Below are 19,731 nucleotides of genomic sequence, written 5' to 3'. Positions count from 1 at the left end.
TCCCCACAACAGACACCCTGTGAGGCAGGTGGGGCCGAGAGAGCTCCTGACAGAAACTGCTCTTTTTCAAGAACAGCTCTTATCAGGGCTTCCGGTCGGGCTAAGATGGAGGACTGACACACTTTCGCGATTGTGCGAAGTGAGCGACGGCCGCTTTTGACAGTTTGGGAAGTTTAACAGTAAGTGAAAAGAAGCAATGCGAAACCCGATTTGATCGTGCTAGATAACAATAAACGTGCCGCTTACCTGAACTGTGATAAGATAAAAATTGAAACAAGCGGTTGAGCGGGAAATGACCAAACATTCCCAGAAATCCGATTCCGGCAAAGAAAATAGTTGATTGAAGGCTTTAAAACAGTAAAAAAGAACATTGTTTAACATTCCTGCGGTGGGAATTGAGATATGTGCGCAGCCGAAAACCGAAACTGACGAACTGTATCGCGGGAGGAGCAGGCCGGTGTAACGAAAAAAATACTCCGAGGTGCTGGAACAGGAAGAGGAAGCCCTGAAAGAAGGGCTGAAGCCAACAGGAAGCCAACAGGAAGAGACTCGGAGCTACAAGAGAGCAGAACCGGAAGTGAGTGTATACGAACAGACGGGACCTGGAATACGGTAACCTGACCTACTCTATACCCGAATACCATAGAGAAGTTGCGCCCGACATTTTGAGGAGGACCTGACTTTAAATTTGACTTTAAACTTCTTTTAGAGGGTTTTTAAAAGCGAAAATAGAAGGGAATGGCTGATTGAAGGCTACCCTTTAGAAGAGACTGTTTGTTTGTGAATTTGCGCACCGCAGGAAAAGCACCAAAACGGAGACCAGAAGAGGACCGAAAAGAGCTGACTCTGATCCTGACGTTAAGCCAAAAGTGAGACCAAGAACTAATTCAACACCAACTAGGCTGACACCAACCCCCAAGATGTCAAAAGAGAGGGAGAAGGATAAGAAAGAGATGTATGCTGCCATGGAGGCAATGGAGAAAAGGATGCTGGAAGCAATACAAGCTATGGGAGAACAAAGTGAAAAAAGGATGGGGGAACAGATTGAAAAGCAACTGGAGGCACAAATGGCAAAGCAGACTCAGATTCATCTGAAACAACTTGAAGAGGTTCAGGAGAAGAACATAGCGGCAATTAAAGATTTGGTCACTACTGAGATAACTTCAATCAAGCAAGAAATAGAAGGAGTCAAAAAGGAGATTCAGGCTAATGCAACCAAAACTACGGAAGTGGAAGAGAAGATGCAACAAGTGGAAGAAAAACAGGATTCTTTGACTCAGCAATTTAGAAGATCAGAAACAATGATGGAGTTCAGAAGGATGCAAACCCATCTGAGATTCAGGGGCATTAAAGAGAAGGAAAATGAAGATATAAGAGATGAAATGATGAAGGCAATAACATCATATTTGGAAGAAGATGAAGGGACAATGGACTCTGATTTTGATTTGATATACAGAGTGAACTCCAGAATTGCAGAAAAGAAAAATTTACCAAGAGATGTTATTGTACAATTTGTAACAAGAACAACTACAGAAGATATTTTTAAGAAACAATTCACCGTCCCTTTTGAAATGGAAGGAAACAAGATTATGGTGATGAGAGAACTCCCCCGAGCAGTACTGCAAGACAGAAAAAGGTATAAGCCTTTGGTGGATAAACTGAGGACTTTGAATATTAGGTACAGATGGGAAATTCCACAAGGCTTATCCTTTACTTACAAAGGTGGGAGAGTCCAGATCAGGTCGGTGACGGATTTTTATAAATTTAAGGCGGACAATTCTGACGTCTTTGGAGAACTTTAAATTAAGAATCTACAATGGATTACAAATTGTTGTCATGGAACGTGAATGGATTAAATTCACCTAACAAGAGGAAAAGAATCAATTATTGGATACAAAAACAAAATTGTAACTTGATATGCTTGCAAGAAACTCATATTAGAAAACTGGATGCCAAATATTTAAAAAATGTTAAATTGGGATTAGAATTTTATTCCTCGGCCTTAAATAAGAAAAAAGGTGTGGTGATATATGTGAAAAAGGATTTACAACCTAAAGAAATTTTCAAAGATTTGGAAGGAAGATATGTGGGTGTGGAAGTGATGATTCAACAGAAAAAGACACTGGTGGTCAATATATACGCACCCAATGGAGCAAAAGAAAAGTTCTTTAAGGACTTAACTGAACACCTACAAGGACAAACTTATGATCAAGTTATTTTGGCCGGAGACTTTAATGGAACTATAGATCGGCTGGATAGACAATCACAAAAAGGCAACGAAATTAGTGGAAAATTGCCAAAGAACTTTTTTGAACTAGTCAAACAGGAAAAACTAGAAGATGTGTGGAGGAAATGGAACCCAACGCAGAAAGATTTTACTTTTTATTCCAATAGACATTGCTCTTTTTCCAGAATTGATATGATTTGGATGTCAGAAGAATTGTCAATGAAAACACAAAAAATAGAAATCCTGCCTAGATGTAACTCGGATCACAACCCTGTTTTGTGGACCTCTACTGAAAGGAATAAATCCTTTCTTTGGAGAATAAATGAAGATTTGTTGGATAAAAAAGGTGTTATGGAAATGTTAAAAGAAGAAACAAAACAATATTTCCAACAAAATCTGAATAAAGAGACTTCAATACAGGTAGTGTGGGACGCTTACAAAGCTGTGATGAGAGGGATTCTCATCTCACAAAATGTGAAGCAAAAGAAGGAAAAACTTCAAAGGCAAGTGGAAGTATTGGAACAAATAGCCCAAAAAGAAAAAGAACTGAAGAAGAAACCGGGGAAAAAGAAGATTATTAGAGAACTACAGTTGCTGAAAGAACAGCTGAATGATTTTTTGAACCAAGAGCTTTATTGGAATTTAAAGAAGTTACAACAGAAATCTTTTGAAGGGGCGAATAAACCGGGGAAATATCTAGCTTGGCAACTCAAAGCAAGAAAAGAAAGAAGAATGATAACCAAAATTATAGAAGAAGGAAAAGAATTCGTTGACCCTAATGGTATAAAGAGAAGTTTCTTCAAGTATTATGCTAAATTGTTTCAAGCAAATAGAATTGATCTTGAGAAGATTGAAAGATATTTAGAAGAGATTCCACTATCCAAAATAAGCAAAGAGTTTAAAGATTTACTAAATGGGCCAATCCAAACAGAGGAAGTGAGGAAGGCAATTGAAGAAGCGAAGTTGGGGAAGGCGCCAGGGCCGGACGGATTTACCGCGAAGTTTTATAAAAAAATGAAAGAGGAACTTGTCCCGGCCCTGGAAGCTTTATCCAACGACATACGGATGTGCAAGAAAGTGCCAGACTCATGGAAAGAGGCAATCATTTCATTGATACCAAAGGAAGGCCAAGAACTAACGAATGTAAAGAACTACAGGCCAATTTCTCTCCTAAATAATGACTATAAGATCTTTGCAAAAATTATTGCAGAAAGAGTGAAAAACTACTTACAAACAGTGATTTCAGAAGATCAAGCGGGCTTTCTGCCAAAAAGACAAATTCGAGATAATGTAAGAATAGTAATGGACGCAGTGGAATACTATGAAAAGCACCCTGAAAAAGAGGTAACTTTTTTGTTTGTGGATGCGGAAAAAGCATTTGACAATCTTAATTGGAAGTTTATGTTACAGATGATGGAAAAAATTGATACGGGACAACAGTTCAGAAATTGTATTGAAGCTATCTATTCGGAACAAAGAGCTACACTGAATGTAAATAAAGAATTGACCGATAGCTTCAAGGTACAGAAAGGTACTCGGCAGGGTTGTCCCTTGTCACCGCTATTGTTCATTTGGGTGTTGGAGGTACTTTTACAAAAAATACAACAAGATCAAGAGATTAAGGGTTTGACACATAAAGGTTTTAAATATAAATACCGTGCTTTTGCAGATGACGTAATGTTTATTGTGGAAAACCCGACGGAAGAGTTACCGTTACTATTTCAAAAAATAAAAGATTTTGGAGAATTGGCAGGATTTTATGTAAACAAGAATAAAACGAAGCTTATTTGCAAAAATATGACGAAACAAAAACAAGTGGAACTACAAAATTTGGTACAATGTGAAGTGGTAAAGAAGACGAAATACTTAGGCATTGAGTTAACTGCAAAGAATATAGACTTATATAAGAACAATTATGAAAAACTATGGGCTAAGTTAACCCAAGACTTTAAGAAATGGGACAAAATGAACTTGTCACTGATGGGAAGAATTTCAGTTATAAAAATGAATGTCCTACCACGTTTGATGTTCCTGTTCCAAACAATACCAATACTTAGTAAGACAGATTTGCTGCAAAGGTGGCAACAAGAACTATCAAAGTTTGTTTGGGCAGGCAAGAAACCGAGAATTAAGATGAAAATACTTTGTGATGCCAAGGACAGAGGTGGACTACAGCTACCAAATCTCAGATTATATTATGAAGCGGTTTGTATGACCTGGTTGAAGCAATGGGTGAAATTAGAAAATGATAAGCTATTGGGGTTAGAAGGTCATGATTGTAGATTTGGTTGGCATGCATATTTATGGTATGACAAAACAAAAATGGATAGCTTTTTTAAGCATCATGTGGTAAGAAAAGCATTATTTGTGGTATGGATGAGATATAAAAAATATTTTGGTGATGTAAGGCCACTTTGGATTGTACCAGTGGAAGTGTTAACATCTTACTCAAGACGTAGAGACAAAGATTGGTTGCTGTATAAAGACATAATAAAAAAAGAGGGAACAGAATGGGTAATGAAAAAGCAGAATGAAATTGAATATGAATATGAATGGTTGAAATACATGCAGATCTCTGACCTTTTTAGGTCAGACAAAAGAAATTATGGTTTTAGAGAGGAAAAAAATGAAATGGAAAAGGTATGGGAGAGTGGAGGGGGAAAAGATATCTCTAAAATGTATAAAGTGTTGTTAAAATGGTATACAGAAGATGAGACTGTGAAAGAGCAAATGTTAAAATGGGCAATAAATATGAATAAGGAAATTGACATAGAAACCTGGGAATATTTGTGGAAAAATGCTATTAAGATATCACCCTGTACCAATGTTAGAGAGAATTGTTACAAAATGATGTATAGGTGGTATATGACCCCAAAGAAAATTGCAAATATGAACCAGAATATGTCAAATAAATGTTGGAAATGTAAAAAACATGAGGGCTCATTTTACCATATGTGGTAGACTTGTGAAAAAGCTACACTTTTTTGGACAAAAGTCCACAAAGAAATGCAAAAAATACTTAAGTGCTCTTTCAAGAAAGCGCCTGAAATTCTGCTTTTGGGACTAAAAATGGAAGAAGTTAACTCGACTAAAAGGACTTTATTCTGGTACCTTATTACAACAGCGAGGATGATTTATGCACAATTTTGGAAGACTGAGAAAGTACCAGAAATCGAAGACTGGATACAAAAAGTTCTGTTCATGGCAGAAATGGATAAAATTACAAAGAAGTTGAATAATCAAGAAGACAACGTGTTTTTTCAAGAATGGAATGACTTTAAAATATATCTGGAAAAGAACTGGGATGTAAAACAAAACTTAATATGTTTAGATCAATATTAAGTCAAATGATGTTATCTTGAGGTTGGATGATAACAAATGATGTGTTAATGATATAATGAAATTTGTAAGAAGGGGGAGAAGCATTGCGGGAAGCCATTGGAGGGAGGGGAGGAAGGGAATGAGGTAAACAATGGACTGAATGATTTAATCTTATATGTTATGTTCCTAAGAAAATAAAAATTTGTTTACCAAAAAAAAAAGGACAGCTCTTATCAGAGTTGCGGCTTGCCCAAGGCCATCCAGCCAGGTGCAAGTGGAGGAGTGGGGAATCAAACCCGGTTCTCCCAGATTAAAGTCCGCGCACTTAACCACTACACAAGACTGGCTCTGGTGTAGTGGTTAAGTGTGAGATTTTGTATGGGGCGAGGTTTTGTATGGGGTGACGAATTCAGCACACTGAGAATCCTGCGTTTGTTTTAAATGGAAAGGAAAGAGTTGAGCTTCTAGCTCTTGAGGGTTGAAAGGTCAGAAGCCAAGATTCTGATGGGCCCTTCCCCCCCCCACCTGCCTCTTGCCCTTTCCTTGATTCAGCAACAGCAAAGTATATTTTGCAAGCTTCTGAGCAGTTCAGCTTGCAAAGGGCTCTTGTGACGACGATCCCTGTAGTCTTTCCAGCTTCCCAGGTCCATATTTGGCTTCACTTTTTGTTTAGAACTCACTAATGCGGATCTACACAGGCTTTTGAACCGTGGCTTACTTAAGGGCTGTTTTGAGTTGCATTTGGCAGCACAGCAAGTGTAAAAGTAATACTAAAAGAAGTCATTTAACAATAATGTCAATTCGTATCTCCATTAACAATGAATTTATTTATATCGGTAACACTCGTTTTGTTATTAATGTTGATATTGGTGTATCTGAACCACTAGGGAGAACCGGGTTGTATGTATGATCCTGCAAATAATTCATCGTTAGAACTGATACTTGTCAATATATTAGCAGCAGTGTTCCCTCTAAGCTGAGTTAGTGTGAGCTAACTCAGAGTTTCTTAGCCTCCGGCTCACACATTTTTGTCTCAGCTCGGGAAGGATGGCTCCAGAGCAGACTAATTTATGCAGTAGCCAAATCGCTTGCTCACAACTTTAATGGCAGTAGCTCACAAAGTAGAATTTTTGCTCACCAGACTCCGCAGCTTAGAGGGAACATTGAAGCAGCTGCATTTATGCAGGGTTATCAGTGTTCAAAGTGCTTCATGTGCATCATCACGTTAGTTTTTACAAGTACCCTGTAAGGTAGGACGGTATAAATCTGAAGGGTTTTTTTGCTTCCTCTGAGAGAGCCGACTGTGTTTACTGGCTTCATTTTCTAGACAGCCTATGTTCTCTGTCCTGTGCTGCTGTTTCCTTACAATGACAGCATGCTGTTGTTGTTTTTCCCCATGGCAGGATTTACCAAAATTCCAGGAGCTGATCTTTGAAGACTTTGCCCGGTTCATACTGGTGGAAAACACATACGAGGAGGTGGTGCTGCAGTCGGTCATGAAGGACATCATGATGGGTAAGGGCAGGGACTGCCTTCCTCCTCCTGGGAATGGCGTGTAGGACAGATGCTGCACGGCAGCTGTAAAGGGGGAGGTGCATCTTTGGGATGCCGCCACGGGCCCAGGCTGGACAAGATAGCAAAAAACATGTGTCATAAATATGTGCTCTTTCTCCAAGAACAGCATTTCATTGGACTCTCCCGTTTTCATCCTAATAATCTCCTCAGGAGGGAGGGCAGGACTAGAGAGCAGGTTGCCTAATCAGTTTGTGGCTGAACCGGGATCGAGGATTGAGTCACACCCTCGGAGCCATTGAGGGCAGTTGAGCATCTCTTACCCAGAGGGGGTGGGTGAGCAGAAGATGGGGCAGCAAGAGAAGGAAATTGACTTACTCAGAGCCAGTTTGGTGTAGTGGTTAGGAGTGCGGACTCTAATCTTGGAGAACTGGGTTTGATCCCCCCCTTTCATATGCAGCTGCTGGTGTGACCTTGGGTCAGTCACAAGGTTTTTGAGAGCTGTTCTCTCAGGAGCAGTTCTCAAAAGAGCTCTCTCAGCCCCACCTATCTCACAGGCAGAGGTCATTTCAGGGGGGAACGCGGGGGATTGCAGTTCCCCCGGGTGAGGTACGGGGGGCGGGGCACATGAAGCCCCTGCTTCCGGCCGCCCCGCTTCCGGCCCTCATTCAGCCAGGAGGAGGCAGGAGAAGAGGGAGGGTAAGTTGCTTCCTCCCTGCCTCTCCCCACCCCTGCCTGCCTGGTGCCAGGGAAGGCCTTCGTGGGGCTTCCTTGCACTCCCGCCGGTCTTGCAGGTCCACTGCCGGGCCCCTCATGGGGCTCGACAGTGGAGCTTCAAGGCCGGCAGCGGCGGCCGGGACCGTTGGGGGCGGGGTGTGTGGCCTTATGACACACTTCCGGTGATGTCGGGGGTGTGGCCTCATGACACATGTCCGGTGATGTCAGGGGGTGTGGCATATGCTAATGCGGTATGCTAATGAGTTCCCCTAGCTATTTTTCTACGAAACGACCCCTGCTCACAGGCAATGCTCCCTGTAAGCTGTGGAGTCTTGTGAGCAAAAATTCTACATTGTGAGCTACTGGCATGAAAGTTGTGAGCGAGCAGTTTGGCTACTGCATAAATTAGTTGCCAGTTACTACTGCATAAATTAGTTTGCCAGTTTGGTGCAGTGGTTAAGTGTGCGGACTCTAATCTGGGAGGACCGGGTTTGATTGCCCACTCCTTCACTTGCACCTGGCTGGATGACCTTGGGCAAGCCACAGTTCTGGTACAGCAGTTCTTGAAAAATAGAGCAGTTTCTGTCAAGAGCTCTCTCAGCCCCACCTACCTCACAGGGTGTCCGTTGTGGGGAGGGGAAGGGAAAGGAGTTTGTAAGCCGCTCTGAGACTCCTCTGGGTAGTGAAGGGCAGGGTATAAATCCAATCTCCTCCTCTCCTGGTGCCATCCTTCCTGAGCTAAGATAAAAATGTATGAGCTGGAGGCTAAAAAAATTATGAGCTCGCTCACATTAACTCAGTTTAGAGGGAACATTGCTCACAGGGTGTCCATTGTGGGGAGAGGAAGGGAAAGGAGTATGTAAGCTGCTCTGAGACTCCTTCGGGTAGTGACGGGTGGGGTATAAATCCAATCCCCTCTCCTTCTTCTTCTTCAACCCCCAACTTGTGGGGATGGTGATGATGACCTATTTTAGAGGATTGTCCACAGGACCTCAGTGACACTTGCTATTCATTGAGGGTTTTCAGTGTTCAACATCCTTCCCATCTATTATAACGACCCTTACAAACAGTCCTGTAGAGTAGGTCAGTGTTATCCCCAAATTACAGAGGGGAAGGAGGAGAGCTGTGGACTGGAGAACACAGCCTGCTCAGAGGAAACAAATGGGTTTGTGGCAGATACGAGGTTTGAACCGGCGATGTCCTGGCTCCTGGCTCCATTCCCTTAGTCGTTATGCGATACCAGCTCCCAATCTATGTGAAAGGTCTGAATTACTCTGAATGCTCTCGGCATTTAAGGCTTGAGAACGGTTCTCAGCTGGACCCTACAAATACCGCACGAGCATTAGACAGATGTTGACATATTGCCTGGCTATGAAAAGAAATCCTGTATATGTCTGTTTTTTTATCATTGCAGCCGTGAAGGAGGCAGCGGTGCAGAGGAAACATAACCTTTACCGCGACAGCATTGTGATGCACAACAGTGACCCCAACCTGCATTTGCTGGGTGAGGAGACACCCATCAACTGGGGGGAGGAGTACGGCGGCCAACCGGACTCGGACCCTTCAGACGAGAAACAGCGCCGGGCCAAGCAAGTGGTGTCCGTCATCCACGTTGACGAAGGGGCCTTGCCTTACGACGTCACGTCTCTGGAGGGATCCCCGGAATTGGCAGAGCCCGAAGACCTGGGCCGCTCCCCTAGCTCTCCGGAGCCGGGCTCTCCTGGCAGCGTGAAGGAGCTTCGTGGGATGCTGGTGAAGGAGTTCCAGGTGGAGGCTCCAGTCCCGGTTGGCGAGAAGGCGGAGGAGCAGCTGAGCAACGGCACCGTCATCCAAGAGAGCAAAGAAGCCGCAAAGGAGAACGAGGGGGAAGCGCCGGCAGAGGGTCGCCCCGCAGAATTCCCTGGTGCTCAGCAGGATGAGGAGAGGGAGGCCGTCCCCACCACACCGGCCTCTCCTGCCCAACTACTATCCCCAGCACCCGCTGGCAAAGTCCAGGTGGACTGCCATCAGCCCAGCGACAAGGAGATGGGGGAGGAAAAGGTGTCGGCCCAGATCTGCGAGGTGGAAGCGGAGCCTCCCTTGGCAACTGGTGCCGGGGCCGCGGAAGACAGCGAGGGGGTGCAGACTGAGTTCTAAGCCAGGCCCCTCCTGCCGGAGGATTTCTGTCGGTCACGTTAGCACCAAAGGCAGACTGGAGTTGGTGACCCTGTTGGGGTGGGGCTGGGAGGGCAGGGCGAGGGTAGGCAGTGCCTCGGCTGGTACAGCCGCATCCCGCTTTTGTGATGCGGGTTGAGCCCTCTGGAGGGGTGCCGCCTATGGGAGGGGAAGCGAGGACGGAGTCCCCAAAATGATCCCGTTTGCTGCAAGGTGCTCCAGCTGCCTCGTGGGACCAGGCTGTTGCTGACCCTTCCGGGCCTCCGTAGCCCTGTATAGATTGCTTTCCTGCTCCCCTTTCTTTGCACCTTTTTTTCTACTAATTGGATTCTTCGAATCCCCCCACCCCCGCCACTACTGATGCTTGATCCTGGACTTCAAGAATGCCTGGAGCAGCAGGGCAGTGTGGCAGCCGGACCCGTCTGCACAGCCTGCATTTAATGTCTGCATCAATCTGACTTGGTCCCATAAGTCAGTCCTGTGTAATTCCACCTTGCTAGCTCGTCTTGATGCAAACCTGATTGACGCAAAGAAGTCTTTTGCCTACTCCCCCCCCCCCCTGCACTCCCCACTCGAACTATTCCAGGGACACGGGAAACTTTTGTCTCCCGTCTCCCAGCCCTTCCCCAAGTTAGCACAGATGCTGCAGTTTCATACCCCACAGAACCCAGGTGCTTTCTGTGACAGTTTTGGGAAACTTGGAGGTGGCAAGCAGGGCGCCCGGTCTGCCTCCCCTTCCAAAGTCCCTGGACTGAGCAAGAGCCCCGATGAAAGGAACCTAGCAAGTTGAATGAGTAGAACTGAACGTTGAAAGGAGCAGCTTAAGATGTAAATGAAGGCCGAAGACAGGATGTGATGTTGGAAGGTGAGGTGAGGTTGCAGAATGGATTCTTTTCTTTCTTTCTCTCTCTCTTTTTTTTTTACTGGCGAGCATCTTGGACTAAGTTTGCAGATGAAGCAAGTGTGCTCCAAAAATCCTCGTATATTTACAAGCCGCAAAACGATACCTGCTGGTTCATTCAGGGGGAGCACTTGGGTGTTGGTTTCCCCCCACTCCATCAATGCTTATTTGTCTCGCTGGGAACTCTGCAGGGTGTCTGCAGTTTTTTAAAGGATGTGTATCCAAACCTTTCTATTAATGCACTAGTGTTTTTTTCCGGGGGGAAGTGGGGAGTGTCACTTTCGAAGCAGCCCAGTAAGAAGATGTCCCAAGGGGTGTGTTTATGCAATCGTTGAATATGAAACTCTGGCCTGAGGGGACTGTAGGGTTGTTATTTGCCTTTGTGCACTTGCGGCGCTGCTGATGCAGGCTCATTTTGGAAGAGAATAATGCATTTCCTGCATTGGAAGGTGTCCTGGGGGATGCTACAGATCTACTCCTAAAAACGTCAGTAATATTTGATAAGGAGGAATAAGTTCAGAGATATTTGCTGATGTCCTTGGGATAGAACCTCATTCTCACAACATGGTCCCAGATTTTGGATGGCACCACCCCCTTCTCTTCTTCTGTGCCTCTGCAGGAGATGAAAATGCAAAAAAAAAAAAAATTGGTAGGGGCGACTATGATAGATCCTCCTTTTTTCCTACCAGTTCTGTGGAATGGATAGCCCCTTGGCGGAAGGGCTACAAGCTGAATAGCACTAAGTTTGGAAATGAGTTTAATCCACCTTTTTCCTCATGTGGGGGGGGGGGAGGGGGCGTCCGGGTAGCGGCCAGCTTCTGACCTGGTGTTGTTCCCTCCCCCAATTAAATGTTCAAGACTTGCTTTTATGTTACACGGTGCATATATCGCTTTTTGCATCTCTTCTTGAGTTTTGAGGCAGCTCCAGAGCTTTTTAGTTAGCAAGCTGGTGAAAGGAGACGAGGAACCTGAGTCAGGGAACCTCATCTGAAGAGTGGCTTCGGAGATCGCCACCTGAACAGGATCCAAATATAGGGCAAAACTCCCAGGTGCATTCCAGAGAGGGAACGTATGTTTGCCCCTGAGGTGATAATGGCCAATCCAGCCGTAAGAGAACACTGGTATGTGCTGCTGCTTTCTACATGTGTTTTTGGGTTGGGGTTAGATCAGCCCCAAATGGATCTGCATGTTTGGAGGCCGAGTGGGGAGAGGGATTTGTGTGAAGATGTACAACTGAGGTCTGAGCCGGGCAAGTGGGCCCGTTGGTTCAGCCCCGACAGCTGAAGAGGTTGCTGTTGTCTGCCGTGCCCTGCTCGGCATAAGGGGGAAACAAAGGACAGATGTACATGTGTGGTCCTTTCTGAAATAGCTGTGTTTGGATGGCTGCAGAATGACTTGGGCTGCAGCCCAGTTCCCGCCCGCCCACCCACCCCATGAAAACTTCACAGAGAACAGGACACCTGCCTTCTGCAGTGTTGGGGGGTGGTGGAGGCCTGAAAATGATCCACGGAAACAAGACCTGAAGGCTTGGTTAAAAAGTATATCCATGTGGCAGCATTCTAGAACCTTCCGGTGAGACAGGAGACAGGCTGTGGCCCCAGCCGCCTTCTTGCTCTCCCCTCCCCTTCAAACTACGGTAGAATTCCAACTTCCAGATAACTTTCTTGATGTCTCGTAACTTCTGTGTTGAAAACGATTTGGGATCTGGGCGGGGGGGGGGGGAAGAATTGCTCAGGCGGGCTCCGACCTCCGTAAAAAGTGCCTTAATGTTGAGAACCAAAGCCTTTTTTTCTCTCTTCCAAGATAGTTTATTGCAAATGTTATACCAAATGTTTAAAGAAAAGTGCTTATATATTAATAATAAAACCCAGCTTTATTTAATGTCAGCCAAGTCTGTCGTCTTCTCTTTTGAGGTCTTTGTGCTCTGATGACACTGTAAATGGTAGTTTTTGGTCTGCCCTGGTCACCGGGGGGGGGGAGGGTCAACCCTGGTTGGGAAACTCCTGGCAATTTGGGGGTGGAGCCTGGGGAGGTCAGGGGCCTCAGTGCTCTTAGCCTTGGCAGGTAAAAAAGGTGGGCAGAGGGGGCACACCAGCCTCCCTCCCAGCAAATAACTTGCAGGAGGGGTATATTCCAATAAGAGAGACACACTAGGGTGGGAGGGTTGGCGCCTCTACTCTCTGGGTTGACGTCCCAATCCAAAATTTGCTTTTTAAAAACCGCCCGGAAAATGCCGTCACATCCCCATGCATCTTGTCTGCTTTTTGCCCTCCCTGAAACGGAACCATGGCACAAACTATAGGGAAATTCCAGTTCAACCCCCTTCCCCCCAATAAAACCCCACGCCAGAGTCAGTGTTCAGCCTGATCGTGCAGCTCAATCAACGCTGTGACTCCAGTTACGGCTAAAATGGCCTGGAACAAGAGCCTCAGGAGGTGATATTCAGAAAGAGCACCTCCCATAATGCGTTCTCCAGGCAAACTGAAAGAACTCCACCCCGGGAACAAGAATATAGAACGTCCACTAAAGAGTTGAGAAGTGCTTCGGGCCCTTTATAATGTTGCCCATCCAACATGCAATGTGTAATGCTTCCCCACGCTCCCTAAAACACCATTTGGAAAGCTCAGAGCATGGCCGGGGAATCTGCATAATGCTGGAAGTTTCCCCATTAGCACCTGGCCCCTACTGCAACCCGCATCGGGCAATTAGCTGAGTGCCGCCTTCCTCATTCTCTCCCGCGTGCCCTGCTTTAGGGCCTACCCTTTCCCATATATTTTGCAGACTCTTGTCCAGTTGAGTTCCAGGATTCTGGCACAAATCAAGGCAACGAGACACTGCCACTCTATCCCCACCGAACTAAGCTGGGGGCACACGTCGTTTCTCCAGTGCAAACTGGGAGAGGCAAAACCAGGGGTCATTTCGTAGAAAAAGAGGTGCAGGAGCTCATTAGCATAATTTATTTGCATATGCCACACCCCCTGACATCACCAGAAGTGTGTCAGAAGGCAACACCCACCGCTCAGGCTCCACTGAACTGTTTTGGATTGCTAGCTATTGGGGAACGTGCAGATCTGTCCTCGCAGAGGAGGGAGAGCTTGTACCTGAATAAACCTTGGTCTTAAAGGTGCCACTGGACTGTCTTGGGCCGGGGGAAGCTCTGCAACTTACCTGGCTGCTTCTTGCTCTGACTGAGGGCTGCTGGGAGCAGGGGGTGGGGCTTGTTGCATCTGCCTGCCCCCTGGGCTCTTTACCGCCGGAGCTCTGCTCCTGTGGGCTCCTGTAGGAATGACCCCTGGGCAAAACTAACACAAACCAATAAAGGCCCACGTGCTTCGTAAGCAGTCAAGACCCAGGATTCAAATCCCACCAACTTTAGGTAAAAATAACAAGGGAGAAGGCTGTACAGTTCCCTGAAGATTTGGAGACCTGCCAGGTGGCCATAATAGCACTGGCCTCTTCTGACTTGACAGATGACCATTCTCCTGGCCCTAAAATGTCTTAGGGTGGCCATAGAGGCCATATAGCATTTGGTCTTTTCAAAATATATATTTAAGTCACTCTGTAAAAGGAGGAATAAAGATACCATTTCAAAAGGTCAGACGTTGTTGGTAGCCAGAAGATGGACGTTGGGGGTGAAGACCGGGTGGGTGGTGGGTGGGTGGGAGAAACAACTGGGGGGGGGGGGGGAGCGTCTCTTTCTTCTCGGCAGGTGCCAAGCCGTGTCAATCAGTTTCTGAAGCAGAATCTGGGCTGTTTCAACTTCCTATACAGAGTCGAGCCCACCAAGGCTATCTTGTGTTGAGCAGTGGGTAGGCGATGTAGTACCCGATGGCTGAGCCCACAATCACACCCAAGAAGATCCACGCATTGTAAGACATCACAGCAAGCATCACCAGGTAACCAAGGACCACTTGGATGACGTGGAGCAGGGTCTGGGTGCTGTGCCACAGGAACAACCTTTCCAAAAAAAGGGGTGGGGTGGGGAAGAGGACCCAATATTAGAAGTTGCCTCCGTTTTTGTTCACACCTGCTTGCAGATGAAAATGGAAGGACAGACACAACAGACATCTTGGCAGTAGCACAGGTGAACAATGAACAGCACTGAAGGTGGCGGCCAGTGCAGAGCAGTGGCTACAGTGTTGGGCTGGAGTCTGGGAGACCCAGGTTTGAACCTCCATGCTACCACAGTAGCTTGCTGGATGACCCTGAGCCAGTCACTTAGCCTCACCTCCCTGACATGGTTGCTAGGATAAAATGAAGAACCTAAGAATGCTGTTAGAATAAACCCCTCTGGATCCCCACTAAGGAGAAAAGCAAAGTCTAAATACCCTAAGGGTGAAGCTGATGTTTCACCTGTGATGGCCAGTTCACACACATGGCTGGATCACAAGTCTCCTGTCAAGTATTGTATGTTGTAGTTGGCAGCCTCCTATTTTTGATTTCAGTACTGGTGTCCTTCAAGAGTAAGGGGGCAAGACTCCTGAGCCCTGCAAGAGCCCAGAGGGGGGCATACCTGCCAGCACAGACAAGCTGTTCCCTCTGGCCACCAGCAGGTATCTCCAGACAAGAAAACTTTTTGTAGGATTGTCTAGGCAAATTCACTGCAGTTTTTCCCTCCCTGTTTGTAAGTAGCCTTGATTTTAAATGGCTGGGGTTTTTTCTTGGTTTCTAATAACTGAAGGACCATTGTCTCTTTGGAATGGGTACATGACAGCCCAAAGTATGCCAGCCACTTCTTGACGTTGGAGGCATCAAGTCATAAACATCTAATATGCACATTTTCATTTGAGAACCCCAAGCGAGGAGGATGCCTGCTCAATCTTGTTTGCAGAGCTACCCTTTTCTGCCCTGTATTGTTGCTTTAATGGGGATCGTTAATAGACTACCACAATGGGGCATTTTTATCCCACTGGTGGCAGGTTGAATATGCTGCAAGAGCTATCAAGGGATGGATGTTCCAAGAGACTAGGCTATCCCTTGATCATTGCAGCCATTAAACGTTGTTGCAATACTTCACAATGGCTCAAGAGGCTGATTATTTCAAACAGGAGTTTGATTCAGTGTGCATGAAAGGGTTCCACACCACAGAAAGGGTCTGGGTCTGCAGGTCTGCCAAGCATCTGCCCTGGAATCAGAGTAAGAAGGGGCCATCCAGTCCAACCCCCTGCTCAGTGCAGGATCAGTCTAGAGCATCCCTGACAAGTGTTTGTCCAGCCACTGCTTGAAGACTGCCAGTGAAGGGAAGCTCACCACCTCCCTGGGCAGCTGATTCCACTGTTGCACGACTCTGACTGACAAAACATTTTTCCTAAGATCCAACCGATACCCTCCCGCCCTTAAATTAACCCCATTATTGCGAGACCTCTCCTCTGCTGCCAACAGGAACAGCTCCCTGCTCTCCTCTAAGTGAATGCCTTCCAAATACTTAAAACAGAGCAATCCTGTCCCCCCTCAACCTCCTCTTCTCCAGACTGAACACTCTCAATTCCCCCAGCCTTTCCTCACAGGGCTTGGTCTCCAGGCCCCTGATCATCTTTGTTCTTCTCTTCTTCACCCCTTCCATTCCATCCACATCAACATAAGAACATAAGAGACGCCAATGTTGGATCAGGCCAAAGGCCCATCCAGTCCAACACTCTGTATCACACAGTGGCCAAAAATACCAGGTGCCATCAGGAGGTCCACCAGTGGGGCCAGGACCTTAGAAGCCCTCCCACTGTTGACCCCCCCCCCAAGCACCAAGAAGACAGAGCATCACTTGCCCCAGAGTCCCTATCTATAGCCACTGATGGACCTCTGCTCCATATGCTTATCTAATTCCCTTTTGAAGCCGTCTACGCATGTAGCCGCCACCACTTCCTGTGGCAGTGAATTCCAAGTGTTAATCACTCTTTGGGTGAAGAAGTACTTCCTTTTATCTGTTCTAACCCAACTGCTCATTGAGTGCCCACAAGTTCCTGTATTGTGAGAAAGGGAGAAAAGTACCTCTTTCTCTACCTGCTCTTTCCCATGCATAATCTTAAAAACCTCGATCATGTCACCCCTCAGTCGTCTTTTCTCCAAGCTAAAGAGCCCTAAGCGCTTTAACCTTTCCTCATAGGGAAAGTGTTCCAACCCTTTTATCATTCGAGTTGCCCTTTTCTGCACTTTTTCCAAAGCTATAATATCCTTTTTAAGGTGTGGTGACCAGAACTGCACACAGTATTCCAAATGAGGTCACACCATTGATTTATATAGGGGCATTATGATATTGGCTGATCTGTTTTCAATACCCTTCCAAATAATCCCCAGCATAGCATTGGCCTTCTTTATTGCAGTCACACACTGTCTCGACATTTTCAGCGAGTTATCTACTACAACTCCAAGATCTCTCTCTTGTTCACTCTCTGCCAGTTCAGACCCCATCAATGTGTATTTATATTTAGGATTTTTGGCTCCAATGTGCATCACCTTGCACTTGGCCACACTGAACCCCATTTGCCATGTTGACGCCCACTCGCCCATCCTTGAGGCACATCCCTTTGGAGTGCCTCACAATCTTCCCTGGTTTTCACCACCCTGAACAACTTCGTATAATTCGCAAATTTAGCCACTTCACTGCTTACTACATCCTTTTTGAAGTGAGGCCTCCAGAATAGCACACAGTACTCTAGGTGTGGCCTGACCAATACAGTGAACAGCAGAACTGTGACATCTTGTGGTTTGGATGTTATGGTGTTGTTGATACACCCCAAAAGATGCATTAGCCTTTTTTGCTGCTGCATCACACTGACTGCTCATATTTAGCTTACAGTCCACCTCTAACCCCAAGATCTTGTTCACACACACTGCTACCCCAGAAGTGTGTTCTCCATCCAGTATGGATGCTTGCTATTTTTGTTACCCAGATGTAGAACTCAGCAATTATCCTTGCTGAATTGCTTCACATCCGCTCACTTTTCCAGAGTGTTCATATCTTATTGAATTCTATCTTCTAGGGTGTTTGCTACTCCTCCCCGTTTGGTGTCATCTGCAAATTTAATGACCTTCCACCCCCTCATCCAGATCATTTACAAAAATATTTAAAGTACCAGGCCCAGAACTGAGCCCTGTGACACCCCACTGGATACCTCCCTCCACTCAGATGGAGAGCCAGTTTGGTGTAGTGGTTAAGTGTGCAGACTCTAATCTGGGAGAACCGGGATTGATTCCCCACTCCTCCACTTGCACCTGCTGATGTGACCTTGGGTCAGTCACAAGCTCTGGCACAGCTGTCCTTGAAAGAGAGCAGTTTGTGTCAGAGTTCTCTCAGCCCTACCCACCTCACAGGGTGTCTGTTGTGGGGAGGGGAAGGGAAAGGAGTTTGTAAGCCGCTCTGAGACTCTAAGTGAAGGGCGGGGTATAAATCCAATCTCTTCTCTTCTTCTTCTACTCTTTGAGTGCAGTTCTCCAACCAGTTCCCTATCCACCTAACTTTCCTAGAGTCCAGTCCTCCAGTCATTCCCACAATCCAGTAAGCTCGTCACTCGATCAAAGAAGGAAATGAGGTTGGTCTGGCAGGATCTGTTTGGGACAAAGCAGCCAGTTTGGTGCAGTGGTTAAGTGCGCGGACTCTAATCTGGGAGAACCGGGTTTGATTCCCCACTCCTTCACTTGCACCTGGCTGGATGACCTTGGGCAAGCCATAATTCTGATAAGAGCTGTTCTTGAAAAAGAGCAGTTTCTGTCAGCGCTCTCTCAGCCCCACCTACCTCACAGGGTGTCTGTTGTGGCGAGGGGAAGGGAAAGGAGTTTGTAAGCCCCTCTGAGACACCTTTGGGTAGTGAAGGGCGGAGTATAAATCCAATCTCTTCTTCTTCTTCTTCCTTGGATCACCAAGTTGTCCTTCAGATGCTCCCTGTTCCCACATAAAGTGTTCTCTCTGTGTGTGAATTTCTAGTGTTTAATACAATACAGGCCCCTATGAGGGAGAGGAGATGAACTTTTCCTCCGCCTGCCTTGCTGAGTCATTTTTGCTGGAAGTACCGCTGCTTGCAGAGGCAGGTCAGGGAAGGTTCTACTTCTCTCACAACCAGGTTCCTTTCTGTGTACTAAAAGAGAGAGAGAATAAAGACGACCGTGCTGCTTTCTCCATGAACAAATATTGCAGCCTCTTTGTCGTATGTCTGAAGCCCACTTTGCTCTTCCTGTAAAGCTTTACTTTTGTTTTTGTTTTTTTGCAATATTTTTATTTTTCAAAACTACAAGAGAAAAACAGGGTGGGGAAATTACAATCTATGGGAGAAAGTAAAGCAAAACTACTAAAATTCTGAATATGACCTTTAGATCACATCCATCTCGCTTAAAAGAAATTCCACTTTTAAATCTGCTACCGGTCCCAAAGCATCAGCCAAAAGTCTGTTTGAGATTCTCCCCCTTATTCTCAGGAATCCCCTGAAATCTCAGAATAAAGCTTGCCTTTTCTATTTGAAGTTGTAATAATTGCACTTCATCAGAGTTTCTCTTTTTTTCCACCTCTTGCATTTGTTTTTTAAGCTTCTTAGTAGTGGCATCCACTTCTTTCAAGTTCTCTACTCTTTGCTCTGTTGTTTTTTTTACAGTCTTGCTTAGTTGTTGTTGTTGTGTGGCAAATTTTTTGTTGAGCATCGTCATTTGCTCCAGCAGGGGTCGCAAATCTTCTGTCAGCATCTTTGAAAAGTCTATGGTTGTGTCCGGTCACATGACCGCACTCGCTGGGCTAGCACTTCCTGAATGAGGCTTAGGTTTCGGAAGCTTATCATTCTCTGTCTTTTTGTGCAACATCTTTGAGGATGTTTACATTTATTCGATTTTGCCAAAAGTCTCTAGCATATGCAAAACGCTTGGAAATCTCTTGTAAGTTCCTTACTATAGTCCCATATCGCTTTTAATTCTGTCCCCC

The 19,731-nt window shown here is 45.8% G+C and overlaps 2 protein-coding genes across 4 annotated transcripts in view; one reads left to right on the top strand and one right to left on the bottom strand.

Annotated features, from left to right (window-relative positions):
• FAM129B (family with sequence similarity 129 member B) overlaps positions 1-13,789 on the top strand; it is a 137,770-nt gene extending 123,981 nt beyond the window's left edge. Inside the window, exons 13-14 of the mRNA XM_015421168.1 lie at positions 6,952-7,063; positions 9,192-13,789. Of these exons, the coding sequence (XP_015276654.1) occupies positions 6,952-7,063; positions 9,192-9,913 (834 nt within the window). The 3' untranslated portion in view covers positions 9,914-13,789. The remainder of the gene's footprint in view (positions 1-6,951; positions 7,064-9,191) is intronic.
• Positions 13,790-14,516: 727 nt separating this feature from the next.
• Positions 14,517-19,731, bottom strand: part of SLC31A2 (solute carrier family 31 (copper transporter), member 2) — a 31,330-nt gene continuing 26,115 nt past the window's right edge. For all 3 annotated transcript variants that reach the window (XM_015421166.1, XM_015421167.1, XM_015421165.1), the window contains exon 4: positions 14,517-14,789. In XM_015421166.1, the coding sequence (XP_015276652.1) occupies positions 14,621-14,789 (169 nt within the window). In that variant the 3' untranslated portion in view covers positions 14,517-14,620. The remainder of the gene's footprint in view (positions 14,790-19,731) is intronic.

The sequence above is a fragment of the Gekko japonicus genome, unplaced genomic scaffold (assembly GCF_001447785.1).
Source record: "Gekko japonicus isolate JY-2015 unplaced genomic scaffold, Gekko_japonicus_V1.1 scaffold40, whole genome shotgun sequence".
NCBI classification, from domain to species: domain Eukaryota; kingdom Metazoa; phylum Chordata; class Lepidosauria; order Squamata; family Gekkonidae; genus Gekko; species Gekko japonicus.
Note: the sequence above shows the minus strand (reverse complement) of the source record. Positions and strands in the feature narration are given on the sequence as shown.